This window comes from Eubalaena glacialis, chromosome 13, assembly GCF_028564815.1.
Source record: "Eubalaena glacialis isolate mEubGla1 chromosome 13, mEubGla1.1.hap2.+ XY, whole genome shotgun sequence".
NCBI classification, from domain to species: Eukaryota; Metazoa; Chordata; class Mammalia; order Artiodactyla; family Balaenidae; genus Eubalaena; species Eubalaena glacialis.
This window is the reverse complement of record NC_083728.1, coordinates 91,952,357-91,970,776: the sequence shown is the minus strand read 5'-3', so window position 1 is coordinate 91,970,776 and position 18,420 is coordinate 91,952,357. Positions and strand designations below refer to the sequence as shown.

Genomic DNA, 18,420 nt, shown 5'->3' with positions numbered 1-18,420 from the left:
TCTTCCCATAACTACAGGGCATTCGCCCTTCTGCCTTTGAAGCTACCTAGCACCCACTGTTGCTGACCTCGGCAGAAATCCTCTTTTGCTTCGATGTCTTCACCTCCCACCCACCTAAACCAACCTGGGAGACGCTCGGTTGAAAACGCTACAGTAAAGTCTCGATTAAGGAAACGCTTGGGGGAAGGAGTGTTCTAGTTCATTTACTTTTTGGTTAACTGAGCACAACCGAAGTTTTTATTAGGAGGAAACATCGTTATATAAAAGAAAGATTACGAACTTTGGATGAAGACATTCCTCTATTTAAAACCCATTCTCTACCATGTTTAGTCATGTGACTTTGGGGCGCAATTTTCTCATCCATAAAAGGGGGATGCTAATAGCTATCTTAATAGCTTGTTGTTAGATTAAATTGGGCAACATTTGTAAACGTAAACGCGTAACAGGATGTTAAGCGGCTGTGTGGGAACTTGGTGAAATACAGTTTCCCTCCCACTTCCCGTTTTCTTTTCGTTCTTCTTGGCAATAATTCTTAATACATTGGCATATGGTATTTTAAAAAATGTTTTTTAATGCGGAACCCTGAAGGAGAGGGTAATTTTCCTGGTGGTGGTAGTAGTGGCTCATTATTGTAGAATATTTATGAAAGATTAACCAATCATTGAGTATTTGTTGAGTGCTTATTATATCTTAGACACCGTGGGAGTACCAGAAATGAAGAGGTCGTTTTAGTCTTCTAAAAATGCCCAGATAGTCTTCTTTGCATTTTTCTTCTAAAAATTGAACGTGGGAAAAAAATTGGTAGAAAAGTCAGCTTGGCAGGTTAAAAATGCACATCCATGACCTCCTCTCACTTAAAAAAGAAGTAAAAACCCACTAAAATGCAGTACAGGAAGACGAGACGGAGGTCCACAGGACAAGAAGGCGCAGTTAGTGACTGAGAGATGAAACAAGGGTCTGGATGGAGGAATGATGACCGTGGGGGTGGGCGGAGGAGGTCTCGGCTTGGGGAGCGGACTTGGCCACCGTGGGGCTAGTTATGACCCAGAGCTAGAGCCGGGGTAGTTAATGGTTTGTGTCTGGGACAGTCTGCTTCCTGCCTCCCACTGTAGAGTACTCGGCAGCTAAGGCGAGTAGACAGACAGACAGACAGACAGGTAAGGACCCCCCCCCCCGTCTGAGAATGAATGGCCCCAGAGGAAAGAGCTCTGCACTCTGGGGTTCAGGGTCCCTTCGGGACAGCACTGAGCCTCCTGCCGGATTGAAGCAAAGTTGCCCACTGACAAGTTGAAAGTCCCATTTGGGGGACGGCGTGGGTTGTCACGTCTCGTTTTAAGCCTCCCTTTGCTGTTCTTTTTAATCCACGCGCTCGTACGAATTTGACTGAAATTTTAAAACTTTTTTTTTTTTTAATGAAGAAAGTGTGCCAGCATCGTGTGCTACAACGAGCACTATCCTTGCTACCGAGAGATGTGGAATCTGGGACCTTACGTGAAAGTTGACTGAAATGTTAAGTTTCGGTAGAAAACACACAGCCTCCTCAATCACAAGACCTTGCGTTGATCTTTCTGTTGTAGTTTCCAGAAGTCAAGGTCACTTTGCCGGCATGTGTGTACCTTGTGTGTGTGTTAGAAATGCACTTTTTAGGAACCGTCACGTTTTATCTGCATCTCTGGCATCTACCTCTCCGAGCGTCGTGTGTGATTCCCGCATCACCAGGAAGAACAAAGAGGCCGGGTTTGAGGGCAGGCTGACATTTACCAGCCCTGAGCCGAGCTGCTCGCTCGCCTCGTCCTGTCGACCCCGTGGGTGAGGGTCCTTGAAATCGTGTAATGGTTTGGGCCACGAGAGCAATACAGATAGACGTTGCTGTTGCGTGTGAATCACAATTACGAACGACTTCCGCTTTCCCCGGGGCGGCTGGAATCTCCGCGGAGCAGCACGTGCGTCCTGCCATTGGCTCGTCCCCGGGGCTGTGAACTCGGGCCTGGCGCTGACCTGTCTGTCGCGTGCGGGTCTCTCGGGGTCAGCGCGCAGGCGAGGCTGAGCCGCCCGCCGGTGGGGGGGGGGGGGGGGCGGGCACTGCCCTCCGGGCGGCGACAAGTGCTGAGCGCGGGCTTCCTCTCCGGCGCCAGGCGGAGCGCTGATTCATGCCAAATTAGCACCTTGCTCGGCGACCTCTGCGCGCCCCGCTGCTTTCCTTCACTTCACATGACTGTTTGCAAATATTAGCTGCTCAGGTCATTTCCCCTCATCAGCGGCTTTCACAGATGACAGGCGGGCATTCAGCCTTTGTCACGAACGTGTCTGTACTCCGGCATCCTCGGCGGTCTGATAAGCAGCCCCACCATCCCCAGTCTCACAAGCCGAGGGTGTCGGCGGCGGGAAGGTCCCCGGGAGGCCCTGCCGGGCGTGGGGAGGGGAAGGCTGCCCGGCGCTTGCCAGGAGCCCCGAGGGCCTGAAACGGCCTCGCAGTAACTAGTCGATACCTAGGGTTAAAAAATTGATTAGTTGGCTCTGCCCGCCTCGAGCTTTTTTTTTTTTTTAAATTCACATGAACCTTTAATTCCAGAATGTCATGCTGCTTAGGCAGTGAAGGCAGGACTCAGAGCTGTGGGAAACTGACTAGAGGCCAGCCCTCTCTTCTCCCCCCGCTCTCTCTCGACGCCCTGACCGCATTGCCGGCAGCTGGAACCTTCCACGGCTCTCCTCAGCTGCTTGCAGTGGCGGCGGGTCTCTGCAGCCTGAGGTCCTCCAGGAAGCACTGGGCATTTGCTGTGATGTCAATTTATTTTTATTTCCAGCCTCTTCCATCTCCACCCTTTACTGAAAGTCCTGTTCTCGAAATGTTTGAGCGGTCTTCATTTTCCCTAAATAAACAGTAGTAACGCGCACGTAGTTTAATTTTGGTATTACTTGTATTTGAGAGAAAAGCAGCAAAAACATCTTGTGTTTTTTTTCTCCCTTGTCACCAGAGGTATGAGCTAAATTATTTATAGTTTGATACTCACACAACAGAGATGGAGTCGGAATATTTACTTTTCAGAGAGAAGGGATTAAACATGCACGCCCGGAACCGAGCCCTTGGTTCATGGGATGTCTTTGCTCCGGGGACCACGTTCGGGCCCAAGTCAGAGAGCAGCCGCTTTCCAAACACACACGTGCCCAGCGGAGGGCCTGGTGCGTGAGATATTTGTGGAAGTGAACGGATTTGAAAGTAGTGGGTAGACCAGGTAACTCAATCAGCAAAGTCTAAAACTGATAAAGTCAGCAAGCATTTTGGAAAATGCACAGCAGTCTAAAGCCCTGTATGGGCACGATGTGTGGAGAAGCAGCGGGAACGCTCGGTGCCCAGGGTCCCTGGGCGGGATGTGTGTTTACGGACCAGGACCACACCGAGCGCCCCTCGAGGGCTGGGGTTGGGTCCCGCGGTGCTGGGTGCCCTGTCGGAGCAGCTCGACAAGACTCTCGTGTCACGTTCCAATCCTCACACCTTCTGTACTTCAGAGAGTTCCACGGGCCTCTGCTCTCTCTGCCACAGGAGATGTTGGCACGCCTGAAGCTGTGGCCCCCGTCATCGTGATCCCCCCGAGCAACAGAAGCGTGGTGGCCGGGTCCAGTGAGACCACCTTGGAATGCATAGCCAATGCCAGGTGCGTGCCAATCCCCCGCGCGGGGAGTAACAACCCATGACAACACCTCCTGCGTGCGGCTGGCTCTCCCAGCAATGGTGGCCTTGTTCGTCCAGCTGGGCTGTGGGCACAGTGCGTATGGGAAGATAGGACGTGGGTGTGCTGACCTTCCCCAGGCCTTGTTCTGCAGTATTTATATTGAAGGTAATATTTATATTGGAAAGCAGCGCTTTTCACTTTAGCTCTGGGTCATGGTAGAGGGTCTCTTCTTAGATTCTGGCTGAGGAGCAGAGAGGAGCTTTGCTCTCCTTTGGGTGCAAAGGAAAGAGTTAATTCTCTTCTCCTCTGTCGTCGTAGGTGTTCTCAGCCCCATTCGTGGTCGCTCCAGAATGGAGTCCCCGTGGTCACGCCTCCCATGTCGCGTGTCCCCTAGCAGTATTTGTTTTAAACATTCTTTTCCTGAGCAAATGGAATCATTAGCACTTATGGTCCATTGCTGCTGCAATTAGCTATCCTTGCTCAATAGCCCTTGAGCAGCCTGTGTCGCTGACGCGTGCCTGAAGGGAGTAGAGTCATATCTGGATTGATTTTTAAATGTCCACTGTTCAACCCACCATGGTTCCTGGTAGAATGATTATTATTGCCATCTACATGATCCACAATTATTGTCACTAAAGCCCTGCGTTCTCACAGGCCCGTCGAGGAGCTGAGTGTGACCTGGAAGAGAAACGGGGTGAGAGTCACCAGTGGGCTCCACAGCTTCGGGAGACGCCTCACCATCAGCACCCCGACCTCCTCGGACATCGGGGAGTACGTCTGCGAGGCGGCGCTGCCAGGGAGCGCTTTCGAGCCCGCCAGAGCCAAAGCCTTCCTTTCTATCATAGGTAAGGCTCAAACTGGGAAGTGGTGGCATCGGCATCCTCGGAGGGCATCCTCGGAGAGCGGCGGCACACCCCAGGCCATGGAAACAACGTAGCTAACACCTGTGTTCCACTGACTGTTTTTAACTCAGCACATGGAAGTGAAGTTGAGTTTATCTCCCAGATTCAGCCTATTCTTCTTTCCCAAGAATATCAATGCATTAAGTCCAAAGAGTTGATGTTCTGAATACTCCCAAGAACCGTTCTTCTGAAAACTTCCAATCGTAAAGCTTGGGAAATAGGGTGTCGAAATCCTTGGCATGTTTATCACCTCCCTGTGCTGACCTTTCTGCCATGAGACTTTTCTATAACTCTTATTTGGCCGTTATGATCAATGTTCAGAGATTAATCTATGACCGTTATTTTTTATTTTTTGACCCAGAAGAAAGTCAGAAAGTCTTGGGTGTTACCTTTTGTTAAATTAAAAAGTGAGAACAGAGAGGCTTCCTAGAATCATGTGTTATTCTTAAACCAGGGAGAAGGGAGACAAAATTAGGCACATTTGAGCTGCTCTAAACGCTGGGAACTCTCGATGTTTAGGAAGGTGCATTGTACCCAGAGTAAGGGAATCCTCAGTCTATTTTCAGATTATGATAAGATTACATTAAATTGTGAGGCAAAGGCCTTTATTTCTCTCGTCTCTTCAGCTCCTATAATACGTTTAGGCCTCTGCAGTGGCTGTGGTCACTGTCGCAGTGACCTGTCTAGTGGCCACTGCTGATAAGAGGTGCCTTCAGGGTCCACTCCAGGTGGGAGAATCTCTGCTTCTCTCCTCTCAATCCAAACAAGGCAGGTTGAGAACAGGAAGGACCACATAAGCAGAAAGCCCTTTGAGAGCAATTGCCCCTCACGTAACATATTTTGCAGTTTGCCACTTTGCAAACTAAGGAAAAATAAAAGCTTGTGTTTTCATAAAAAATTAGCAAGAGTGTGAAGAAATGCTGCATAAAAGGCAGTTTGCCTTGAGTGTGTCACATTCCTTTAAATCATTAGGAAACGGCTCTGTGGCCTGAAAATGACTGCCAAACTCAAGTGATGCAAACCTGTCAGCCCCTCTGAAAGATGTGCACGAATTTTAAAAGCATCAGAGAAGGCAGGTTTTGAGTCACAAATCATTGCTGATTCTCCACTAGGGATCTGAGCTGGTTCTCTGCTCCCTTTCTCATCCACGCTTTAGAGATGTCAATACCCCATCCCCATTCCCGGCGAGGACCTTTCTGTCGGGGGTGATCTACAGCTACATGAGCACAACGCATTATAGATTGAACCCAAATTAAAATTGTAAACGTGTAAATCTCCAGCAGACAGGACTATATCGTGTTAAAACATTTCAAGGTAATTTAAGCAAGAGATGAAATTTATCTCCCTGTAAACTAGAACGTTTGTTTCCATTATAATTCCCTTTTTAAAATATTTAAGGGCTTCCCTGGTGGCGCAGTGGTTAAGAATCCAGCTGCCAATACAGGGGACACGGGTTCGAGCCCTGGTCCGGGAAGATCCCACATGCCGCGGAGCAACTAAGCCCGTGTGCCACAGCTACTGAGCCTGCGCTCTAGAGCCCGCGCGCCACAACTACTGAGCCTGTGTGCCACAACTACTGAAGCCTGTGCGCCTAGAGCCCATGCTCTGCAACAAGAGAAGCCACTGTAATGGGAAGTCCGGTACACCACAACAAAGAGTAGCCCCCACTGGCCGCAACTAGAGAAAGCCCGCACGCAACAACGAAGACCCAATGCAGCCAAAAATAAATAAATAAATTTATTGAAAAAAATAATTTTTAAATCTGTCACGTGAACTTGGGTTTTGCACTTCCATCTGGATTCCAGAGCAGATTGTTTCTGTATTCTCCCGAATTGCCATCTCTCCGTGTTCTGGCTTTTAAAGGTACATGGACACTCTCGTGTACCTTTATGATGTTCATTTAAATCCCGTTTATTCATGAGAATTTGCTGTGACAGGTGGGATTTTGTGGTTGAATCATCCTGGGAAAGCCCTCAAGAGCCTCTGTCAATTCAGAGTGATTTGGGAGATTATAGCCCCGAGCCCAGCGATCGTGGAGGGGAGGGATTCCCAGGAAACCCTGGTCCCGGTTGCACGGCCCTGTCACTGGTGGAACCGTGTGGCGAGCTATCGATGTGAACATGCAGATGAAAGAAAGCAGACACAGATTGGCTTCCATTTACTCCTATTTCTTACTGATGAGACAAGACAGGCTGTTCAGCCCACCTGTCAACTCCGCTGCTGCACTGCTTAATTTCTGAGGTTTAAACAGGGGCTTAGTTCTGACTGCAGACGGCGTCGCACACGCGACTCTGCACACGGCAGGGAAAGCGACCTCCTGGGTTTGGCCGTCCACGGTCTCCTCCACCTGCCCTGCGGTGGGTCTGCGGCTGTCGCATCACCGCTCGTTTCCTTACCTGCCCACACACCGCACACCCGACGCGATGAAGCAGGCGCCTCAGGGCCCGTTTCCTGACTGCGTGTTCTGGCCACTGGAGCCAGGGCTGCCCCAGGGTGAGGCCAGGGCACCCGCCGTGTGACAGGTTGGAAGTGCTGGCATCCACACCCCCCGGCGTGCGTGAGTCCAGCGCCACGTGGACCGGAGTATCATCGGCCAAGCTTCCTCACCCCTGAGGTGGGGACGTAACTTGGAGGTTGTGGTCTCCAGTGGCCTCCAGAGTTTCCCAGCGGCGTAAGCTCAGTCACCTACAGCGTGAGCTGCCTTGGTAACGTGCTCTTTTTCAGCCGGCCTCCCGCCCTCCTGATGGTGTTCCCATCACCTCCCAAATAAACCACGGGCAGGGAACCCTGTCTCAGGTCTGCTTCTCAGGGAGGCCAACCCAAGACTTGGACCATCGCCCTTCAGACCCCTGAGCACCCGTGCTTAGGACGAATGGCCTTTCCCGCCCGGGTCCCACCTTCCCTGCCTTGTGGATCTGCATGTCCCTCAGGACTCCCTCAGTGGTCACCACTTGCCTCTGTGACCTCTCAGACTTTGCACCAGGCAGAGGAGTGACGCTGTGCCAGCTGTTGTCCTGCAGAGAGTGGACACTCTAGGGGTCACTGATGCTCCATGCATGATGGGACAGGCTCTGGAGGCGGGACTGGGCCCAGGTTCTCACTGCACCACTCGCTGGCCTCTGTGGGCCTCAGCGTCCACGTCTGTGAGATGTGGATGCTGCAGAAGATGATTCCGGCTCGTATTGTGAGGATCGTATGAAGTAACGGGCACAGAAGGACTGAAATGGCAGCTTTGGGAGCTGTTGGTAGGACTCCGCGGTGACACACGTCACCCTTAGTGCTTTACCTACAGCGGTGACATGACACATCTTCCACGCTTGCAGCCTCCGAAATCAGGATGTGCCTCACAACCCACGGAAGCATGTCTTCTTTCTTGGGTGTAAACAAAACGATGATGCCTCTTACCAATGCTGCAACGTCTCAACCTCCGTCCAGACTGACGGATCTGGTCCCACGCACAGCGTGGCCACGCGTACGCGTGTCCTGCCCGAGGCGTGATGCCTCCTTCACCCCCCGCTCAGAAACTCAGGTGGGTGGGCATGACAGTTGTACAGAGCTTTCTCTGTATACCTCAAGTCTATTCTGATTTTTTATACATCATCATGCAGAAACTCCAATATCTGAACTACTATTAAAATAACAAGTTACCTGTAACACCTCTCTGCTGATAGCAGCACCGCAACTGAGAAGCTGCTCTCCTAGAGCTGAGACTGAGCATCCCTTAGATGCTTGTTTGTTTGAGGCAAACAGATGTTTGTTTGCAACACAGATTCCTTCCTTCCCTCCGCTCGATACAGAGGTCTTTACTGAGTCGGCCCCCCCGATGCTGTGCTGGTCCCGGCGTCCAGGGTCTTATGCGGAAGGCGGTCCCTTCACGCGGCAGTTATGGTTCCACACAGTGAGTGCTAAGACCCTCGGCAAGGCGGGGGGTGAGGGGGCGCCCCTGGGATTGGCAGGGAGGGGCTTTCGCGGCAATTCGGGCCGGAAGAGAACCTTGCAGGGGGCCTAGTCCTCTCCTCCCACAGATCTACAGAGCACCTGCCTGGTAACTCATCACATCAGTGTAAGAAAAGCCTAAGATGTCTTTTTTATAGTTTTCACATACGACCCATAGTAGAAGCACCCAAATTATCGGCATCCTATCACCAACTGTAGAACTTATCCGTATGGCATCTTATCACTGATTAAAGCTCAGAAAAGAGCTATTACAGAACTGTTCCTTAAACAAAAGGAAAAGTCGTGTGAGACAAACCTCAGACGATGCTGGGGTGACTTGCTCCTGGATGCAGCATCGGCAGCTCCTGGTGCCCCGAGATGAGCAGGAATTCTGTCTGGGGAGCAGGGTGTGAACTCTTCCACACGCCGTCCAATTCCAGGCTCCCCCGCCATCCTCTGCTTCTCCGCTCACCCACCTGTCATTCACCAGCGCAGAGTGTGTGCCAGGCACCCAGCGGGAGCACCAGCCTGGGTGGGATGAAGACGAGTTAGATGCATCTCCGCCCCTGAAGGAGTTTCGGTGTCCTAAAGTCTGTGGGCGTCTCCTCTCTCTCTTCTCCAGTGGGCGGTTTCTAAGTGTCTTCTCAGAGATGATGGCAGGTGCTAAAACACAGAGATGACTAAGACACGCCCTTCCCTGAAGCAGCCTCCAGCGTGGTGGGCGCATCACACAGATGTGGGTCATCGGTCCCAGGGGGTACGTGGGTGGGGCAGACCCAGCCCGAGGAGGGCAGGGAGCCTCTGCTGGAGAAGGAACACGAAGACTGGCCTTGAAGATCGGTTTGAATTTGCCAACGAGGCAACTTGAGAAAGGCTGGTCCACGGGGAGGAGCCAGGACCAGTGACGGCCTTTGTGTCGCTCTTGTGAGAAAGGACCACAAACTCAACAGCTTAAAATAATACAGATGTGTCGCCTCACGGTTCCCGGCCTCCCAAGGCTGCAACCAAGGCTGTGACTGGGCTGGGTTCTTCTCCGGAGGCCCCAGGAGGATCCACTTCCCGGCTCACCCAGGGGCTGCAGAATCCAGTTCGTGCGGTTGTGGGACTGGGTCTGTTTCCTTTCTGGCTGTTGGTGGGTCATTCTCAGGTTCTGGAGACAACCGGCATCCCTGGCTACGGCCACCTTCGTCTTCAGAGCCAGCAGCAGGCCGAGTCCTCCTCACACCGCGGATCTCTGACGTCCCCTCCCACCGTCGCTCCCGCTGCCAGCTGGAGAAAGTTCTCTGCTTTTAGGGGTCCCTGTGATGAGATTGGGCCCACCCAGCTGCTCTGAAATCATCTCCCCGTTTTTAGATCGATGACCTCGGTCACATCAGCAGAGTCCCCCTGCCACGTAGCGTAGCATGTTCACAGATACCAGTGATTGGGGGTGGACGTCTCCTGGGGGCATTTTGCCCACCCCAGTGGACAAAGGCACCCAAGCATGGATGACAGTGGCGAGTCAAGGGCACACCACGGGCTCTGCCGCTTCCCGAGACGGTCGCTCTGGGAGAAGGGCAGACGGCAGAGGCGGCATCTCCGGGCTGTGCCGTGAGCCGGGATTGGGGGGTGGATGGTGCAGGAGGCAAAGCCCAGCATCAAGGGCAGGAGAGCCTGAGGGATCCTAATTTGGGGGCTGCCTGGGAGGTACCCCTGCCTCAAGCCCTGAGGTCGGGGGGCTGGAGGCTTGCTGTGCTGACTGGAGGAGCTGCCCACGGCCCCCGGGGGATGTGGACGACAACCTGCATGGCTGGCCTATTCTTAACACGCCAGTGTCGCACGGGATGAGAACGTTCTCCTGACGGCTTCGTATTGTTTCAAAAGAGGTCAAAGTGTTAGTTTCAATCCCCGGTTTTATTGGCTGCAATTGCCATAAATCTTTAAAAGTCTAGTGTGCACCTGCGTTGGCAGGGTACCCTTTCTAGACAGAGTTGTTGCTGATTAGCTAAGATGCGCACTTGCCCTTTGAAGATTAAGTGGTTGAAAAGTCCATGGCGGGGATGACTCGTTCATAGCAGGTTTTCCCCACCAGTCACCTCAGTCTTTCTTGGCTGATACGCCGGGTACTTTCCCCCACTGTTCTCCTTATAGACAGCTCTACGCGGAAGTAGCTGAGGGCGCTGTTGAGCTGGGTTGGAATACGGGGTCAGCAGGGAGAGAAGTGGTAACGTGTGGATGTGGGAGAGATGACATTACCGTCAGAAGCCGTGTGGGCCTGTGAGGGCTTCGGCAGCCCCGCGGCTGCTCTGAGTGCTCAGCACCTGGAAGACTTTCTGAAAAAGGCAGGAGAATCAATAAATGAATGAGCAGACCTGGCCTCCTGGCTTCAGCCACTAAAACTTGCCTGGGTGTCGGCTGCGGAGGAGACAGACAGCGCTTGGCCAGCTCTGGCAGGCCGCCCGACGGGACGCGCCAGGGAGCCTGGCGGCCCTGAGCTCAGGGCCACAGAGGATACAGAGCCGTGAGCCCGTGCCAGGCGCCCCGGGGAACTGGCCGGGCAGGGATGACTGGCGCTCGTGGAGGAGCCACCCTGAGCAGGCCCGGGGGTCCCTGAGGCACCTGCAGTCCCAGAGCCGGGCCTTCAGTCAGCTCGGTCCAGCCTCAGGTCACCATGTGAGGGGGGCCCGTTGTCTCTGGCCCTGGGGGCTTCCCCCCCAGCACTTGGGGAAGACCTGGGCACTGCAGGGCAAGGGAGAGCAGCCCCAGGACATCGGCCAGGGTGCCAGACAGCATCCGTAATCAGTGCCTCGGGAATTGTCTGGTCCTGTAGATGCTGAGCATCTCTAGGTATGGATTCTTCCCACCAAAGTGTGACTCCTCTTGGAAGAATCTCGAGGGAAGTATGCTGAGTGGAAAAAGCCAGTTCCAAAGGTTACATACTGTATCATTCCATTTATATAATGTTCTTGAAAGGACAGAATTATAGAGATGGAGAGCAGATGCGTGGTTGCCAGAGGTTCAGGATGGGACCTTGGGGTGGGCATGGTTACAGAAGGGCAGCGTGGAGGAGCCTGGTGGTGGTGGACCCGTTCTGCATCTTGACCGTGGTGTGGGTGCACAGACCTGCACGAGTCGTACACACGAGTACAACCAAGACTGGGGGGGGGGGGACGTTGAATACAACAGGCTACGCGTTTCACTCTCAGTATCTTGGTTGGACTATAGTTTCTGCAAGATGTCCCCGCTGAGGGAAACTGAGTAAAGGACAGGAGGGATCTCTATTATTTATTACAAATGCGTGGGACTCTCCACTGATCTCAAAATAAAATGTTTAAGTTAAGAAAGGAAAACTGTAATCCGTCATAGCAGATGTTGATGCTTTAGCTTAGTTCTTTTCCTTTCCCCTCACATCCCTTTAACCAGACCACAGGGGTAGATATCAACTTCAGCATCTGCTGATGAAAATGGGGCGTGACCTGCACACCAGGGCCTTGGCAGGGTGCAGCTGCTGTGTAGTTAGAGCATAAGCAACGCTGTTGTCGTTGTTACGGACGCAGGAGACGCGGCTGAATGTGCACGCGTGAGTGTGCACGCAGGAGTGTGCGACGAAGACCAGCTTGAAAAAGAGACGTGGGCTCTCTGCAGTATTTCCTGAGGCCTGGTCTCTACACACGCAAGTAAGTGGAGAATCTGCCTCCGTCTAGTGAATTTGCAGCCGTGGCCTCAGCCAGACTGGTTCCTTCAGCAGGTTGTTTCTGCTTGAGCGATGCCGGTAATTGCAGGATCGATACCTGACTGCTTCCAGTGAGGAACCTTCAGCCTTGTCTCCTTAATCATCTCCTTGAAATGCTAAGTTTTCATTTCTCTTTTTCGTCTTTTAGGTCCCACCCTGTTTTAAAGATATAGTCAATACAAGAGGCAGGCCAAGCTATAGTATCCACATTCAACACAATTACAGTGACAATAAACCACGCTGGAAGACAGCGCCTGGAAATTATCACACGGAAAGTGAATGCAACGGCCCTTTGTTATCATGATAATGAAATCACTACTACCTTAATACTCCTCGAACTTGGCCGTGCCACCATTGAATTCCTGCTGAATAAACTGAGAAAAATATTGCAGTTTAGTCTCCAAGGAAATTCATTGTTTAATACAACCACTGCTTTTTTTGCTGTTGAACGGGCGGGCGAGCAGGGTGTCTGGAGATATGCAAGTGGTTGGGTTTCCTTTGCTACTGAAGATGGATGAGAGGCCCATTTTCTTTCTTCTCTTAGCTGTTATTTTGCATTCCACTGAAGTATTAAATCTATATTTTGGAGAAGAAGAACTGCTAAGACTTTAAAAAATATGTTAGTAGGCTGCCCTGTTCCCTGAAACAGGCCGGGTGCCTGTCTGTGGTGCTTTATTTGACATGCTTCCTGAGTTGTTGTTTAGCTTAGATACTGAAGCAAACTAGACTATAAAATACTGTGCTGTAAATATAAACCTTTATGAACCTCATGGGATAGTCCTTCTAAAATGTGAATTAAGATATTCCATTATTCAAGCCCATAAACTGAAAAGTAGCCATTGCCCTGAGTAGTAATTTGCTTTCCAAAACCTTAGACTATAAATTGCCTTTGGCCTCTGCACGCCGAATTCTGAATCTGTGTGCACGATGGTAACTAATGAAGTTTTCAAAAATAGTTTTTAAAAGGAGCTCAAACTCTTGTAGGCTGTAAGGGTCTTCTGAAATATATCTCTTTGGCTTACGGGCTGTTTTGGTTTTTTCTTGTTTAAAGAGCCACCGTATTTTACTGCGGAACCTGAGAGTCGGATTTTAGTGGAAGTAGAAGAAACCGTGGACATCGTGTGTGGAGCCATGGGTGAGTGCGGGGAGCCACAGGGCAAGCAGCGACGTGGTGGAGGAACAGAAATGGCATCTCCAGGGCAGAGCCGTCCTCTGGAGAGCGACAGGTGGACCGTGACGATTAGAAACGGGGCCGCTGGCGTGCAGTAGATCTCAGTTGCTGGGCGTGTAACCTGCAAAGCAGGGGTAATAATATTTCCCCAAGGGAACAGCAAGGAAGCCTTACCCTGTCCATCCCAACAGAGAGAGATGAAGTCCTGTCCCCTTGACTCCCTTCAAAGGCTCTGATTCTGCAAGAGCGCGACCCCTAAGACTTGGGGCAGGAAGTTCATTCTCATCCACGGGGTGAGCGGGACTGGTGACCACGCCCACTTGAGAGAAGAGAGATTGTTTTAACTTCTTGGCTAGGAAATCTTCTGTTTTTCCCCCCTTTCAGCGTTGAGTCGACTTTCCCTTTGTCACTCAGGGAATTCTACCTCTCGTCCCGAGAGCCTTGACCCCTCGTTGTGCACTGTTCCCATTTCGTGGCCAACGTGCAAGTAGTTACGCCAAACGCCCCGACAGAGACAGGCTCTCCACGGCAATTTCATAGACAAAACTTCACGAGTCCTCTGGAGATTGTCAAGTGAGGAAAAGGACCCTTTATGTTAACACCTGTTCATCTTAAGGGTGGGGTTTTTCTTCTAAGAGCTTGGCGGGTGAGGATTCCTAACAGTTCTGTGAATCTTCCGGACAGCTGCGTAAGAGAGAGATCGTTACGTCCCTCTATACATGGGAAAACGGCCCTTAAGAAGCAAAGCTAAGTAACGCGCTCAAGGCGCAGTCAGGACAGTGAAGGAGACGCCTTCCGCTCCGCCCGCGGTCTGGCGCCGGGGCGTTGCTCACTGAGCCCTGGACAGGCGGCCTGCCTCGGCCACGTGTTGGCGGAGACGGGATCCAAAGCCACAGGCACCAGCTCCAAAGCCAGCGCTTAGGCCTGGACCCTGAGAGCCAAGGCCCTGGGACTCGGAACAGATACCACCGATGTGCAGGTCACTTTCCATTTCTGGGAAGGAGTGGGAGTGCCGCTCACCAACGTGCTGAGGGTCAGCGTAGAGAGGGGCGTCCGGCCAGGAGTCCCCTCCCCTCCCCTCCATCCACGGAGCCTCTGCAACAGCTGCTGCCGCCCGGAGGCGTCATTTCCTTAGTGGTTCTGGTTCCCAGTCCCGCCAGCTCCCAGGGTGCAGTCTCCACCGCTGCTCTGCTTCTCTTCTCCACTGCTCGGGCTCAGGGCGGGAGAAGACGGGAATGGATGAAGAGTCCTGTGAATTTCAAGTGGAACTCTTTGCCTTACTGTGGCTGCACTGTTCTCCCTTCTCTATAAACACCCGCTTTTTAAGGCCAACAACTCTGTGAAAGTGAAGCTACAAAATATTGAGTGCTTATATTTTAGAAACGAGAATCTACAATGCTGTGGGGATAAGATCTCTGTGTATGACATTAAATTGCCCCAAAATAGAAATACTCCTAGTTCCCTATATGCTAACAATTATTTTTCAGTAAATGACAATGTTAGGCTCTCCCCTTGACAAGAGGTTGCTTTTCTGGCATGATTTCTGCAGAGTAAATTGCTTGTTAAGTACACGCTTATAAATATACACTGAACGGGTCTTTCAGCCTTGCATTGCCATCATATAATTTACTTCTTTCTTTTGACAATGCAACTATAGCCGCATGCGAAGTGGTTATTCTTTATGAAAGCAACATCATGTAATTGCTATTATGAGATTTTACGTGGATTGCTTACGCTTTTACCTTGCAATGGATTTTTTTTAATTTCCTGATTTAATGAAAAGTGACAGGAAACATAATTTAGGCAAAGAACAGAATCTGAGAATACATTCTCTTGAAATATTCCACGACATTAACTTTATTTATTAAAGAAGACATCGCATACCTACATAGCATCTTAAGTCAAGGGATTTGGGTGTGCCTTTCAACATGAATCACGTCAAGATATTTTGTTTAAATTCATTTTCTATTTAGGGAAACTGAGGCACAGTGCCATCTGAGATCTAGAAATAAGCCCAGACGTTCTGCACTTCCCGCAGGGCCACAACAAACACGCCGTGCCCCCCAGAGCCCAGAACTCTTGTCTTGCGTGCCGTGGTCTCGTTCCCTGGACGGGCTCTCTTGTCCACCCCCCTGGGTCACCTGACCCTGCTCAGGTTTAGGGAGAAGGAGAACAGAAGCAGTCGTCCCTCGGCTGGTTCCCCAAGGCTCCCGGAAAAGCCACCAAGAGGAGGAGCCCGGTGTGTCCCACGCAGCGAGGCCACCAGGAAACAGTGCGTCACCGCCTGGTTACCTGCGCTGACCACACCCATTTGGGGGAAGAGCAGCAGAGGCCCTCGTGCTCCCGGGCTAAGGACAGTCCCTTCATCGCCAACCTGGGTTCTGCCCCAGTGACCTTGTCCGCCGCATACGCCCCATCCGACCCCAACCTCAACCTCCTTCCAGGTGGCGAGACCGCGAGCAGCTCCAGTCTCACGGCCTGGAGGCCTAGGTCTTCCCTGTAACGTCATCAGGATGAGGAAGGGGCACCCAGGAGGGGCAGCTGGGCACTGAGCCTCAGCGTGACCCTCGCCCTCTTGGTCGAAGTCTTGGCTGTGATCTCGGCTCACTCCGCTCTTGGGTACAGGATCAGGGGCGCCCTGCACCCTCCTCCTCATCTGCTGCACCCGCGCTGGTCTCAGGGGCCAAGGTGACTTTTCCTGCAGCCACAGCTTGGACCTCTCGTGTCTCCTCAGCCTGAACCAGATGCATCTCCTGTGCTTATGCCTTTACCTAAGCAGTCGCTCCCCCAGCACAGCGCACGAGCGGGTGATAGCGATCGCCCGCTCCTTAGACGGAGGCGTTGCCAAGGCGGCGCGCGTTAGTACTGTCGTTAGTTGTGATGCGGAGCAGCGAGCGGTGCCGTCCACTGAGCACGCGCCGTGGGCCGGGCCCCAGGAGGTACTCCTATCCTGACCCAGTTAACCTTCACAGCCACCTTTGAGGTCGCTGTGACCCTTGTTCCCTACAGGGACAAGGAGGGGTTGAGTGCTCTGCCCAATGGCACAGTCGGCGGGGGAGGGGACCCACCTGTCTCCGCCCTGGTGCCCCTTCCCCGAGCCCGAGCGGCAGAGGCAGAGACCTTCCTCCCAGCCCTGTCTGAGGTCAGTCGCAGCCAGAACCGTCTGGGCAAGAGCACAGGCCGTGGGAAGAGCCGGAAGGGTCTGCAGCCGCCCCACGCCGCTCCCTTCGGGCCTCTCCCTCCCCATCTTCACATACGATGAGAAAAATGACGCCTCACCGGGTGCTTGGAGGGACGACTAGATGAGAAAATGCCCGTTGAAATACTGCCATTTAGTCCTCACGTAAGGAATTCTCGAAACTTAATGATTTTTGTTTCACTTCTACCCAGGGGCCCCTCTTCCCACCCTGCGGTGGTTCAAGGACGCGGTCTCCATCAACAAGCTCCAGCACCCTCGATACCAAGTGCTGTCAAGTGGAGGCCTGCGCGTCCAGAAGCTGCGTCCGGAGGACTCAGGAATTTTCCAGTGCTTCGCCAGTAACGAGGGCGGGGAGGTCCAGACCTACACCTACCTGGCCGTCACCAGTGAGTACTATGCCCTGCAGAGCCGGGCTTCCCAGTCCTGGCGCCATGGACACGTCAGGAAATGCCAGTGTCTGCTCACCCGAGCACCCGCATCCCGGGCGCGCTCCCTGCCCCTCTGGAGCCTTGATTTCCCAGCACTTGAACACGCGGCTTTATTGAGACATAGGGACAGACCCCCATTTTTCTGGACGGAACTGGAAAGACTGTTAAGTGAGCACCTCGTCCCTAGTCCTTTTCTTTTGACCTTCTTTCCATTTTTTATATTCATTCTCTATTTTAGTTTTATCGAACAATTATAGTTCTTTTGTGGCTTTCTTTTATTGTCCCAGTAACAGAAATACTTTGGCACTCTGAAAAATAAAGGTAAAGGTAAAGGTGTTCATTATATTTGTGGGTTTTCTCTTTAATCTCCCATAGTCGTATTGTTGTTCTTCTAAAACGAAGTAGAGTTTAGCGATTAGGGAACGCTACCTTTCACGTCTGCCCTTTTGGAAGGAAAATGCTGAGAGCCATCGGAGAAAGCAAACTGGTCAGCGTGTGCGTGGCCAGTGGCTCTTGTCAGCCAGGACTAGGAAGGGACCGACCCAATCCTGAAATATTCATGCATATGTTTGGGTAAACTAGGGGTCATTTCCTCCAATCTTGGCTGGGGGTCGAATTTCCCCTGCATTGTGGAGCATGGGAAACCAGTATCATCACTTCAAGCAGCAGAAAGAATACTGGGGACTTAAGCCAGAAACTGAGTTTTGATCCATTAGCATTATTTAAGCCTGTTTGGAATCGTGGGCCAGGATGCTGTAGGGCAGGGATGGGCAGGCTTTTTCTGTGAAAAGCCGATGGTGCCTGTTTTCGCCTTTGAAGGCCGTGGTTTCTCTTGCTCCTCCTCACCGTGCTGTCGTAGCCTGCAGGCAGCACACACGATTCTGAGCAGACGTGGCTGTTCCACAGAACTCCACTGACGAAAGCAGGGACGGGCTGGATTTGGTCCGGGCTGGTGGTTTGCAGACCCTGCTCTCGGGAGAGACCCAGGGCAGATCACCTGATTTCTCTCAGCCTCCGTTTTCTTTTCAAAATGGAACCAACCCAGCCCAGTTCACAGGGTTCTTAGGAGGATCGGTTTGGAAATTTAAATGAAAGTGCTACTTAACCTGGTTACCATGACAACTGGAGAGTGAATAAATAAATACGTGACGGTGATAATGCTGCGTATCTGTTTTGTAAGTACAGGGTTTGGCAAAATGGATTTTTTTTTTAATTAAAGTACTTTTAATGAAAGAAAACTAGTGTGTAAAACAATCAATATTTATTCATTCACTTAACAAACGTTTATTGAGCATCTGTGTCAGTCACTCCGGGCCCGTGAGGCTCGGGGACAGAGCTAAGAGGACGCCGTGAAGAAGAGGTTCTCGTGCTTCCAGGACGGAGGGTCCTGGGGGAGGGGAG

General features: G+C 51.9%; 1 protein-coding gene across 1 annotated transcript in view; it reads left to right on the top strand.

Annotated features, from left to right (window-relative positions):
• The window catches only part of LOC133104264 (protein sidekick-1-like), a 310,718-nt gene extending 292,883 nt beyond the window's left edge, over window positions 1-17,835 (top strand). Inside the window, exons 6-9 of the mRNA XM_061209894.1 lie at window positions 3,542-3,653; window positions 4,326-4,516; window positions 13,273-13,356; window positions 16,783-17,835. Coding sequence (XP_061065877.1) covers window positions 3,542-3,653; window positions 4,326-4,516; window positions 13,273-13,356; window positions 16,783-17,276 — 881 coding nt within the window. The 3' untranslated portion in view covers window positions 17,277-17,835. The remainder of the gene's footprint in view (window positions 1-3,541; window positions 3,654-4,325; window positions 4,517-13,272; window positions 13,357-16,782) is intronic.
• Window positions 17,836-18,420: the final 585 nt, after the last annotated feature.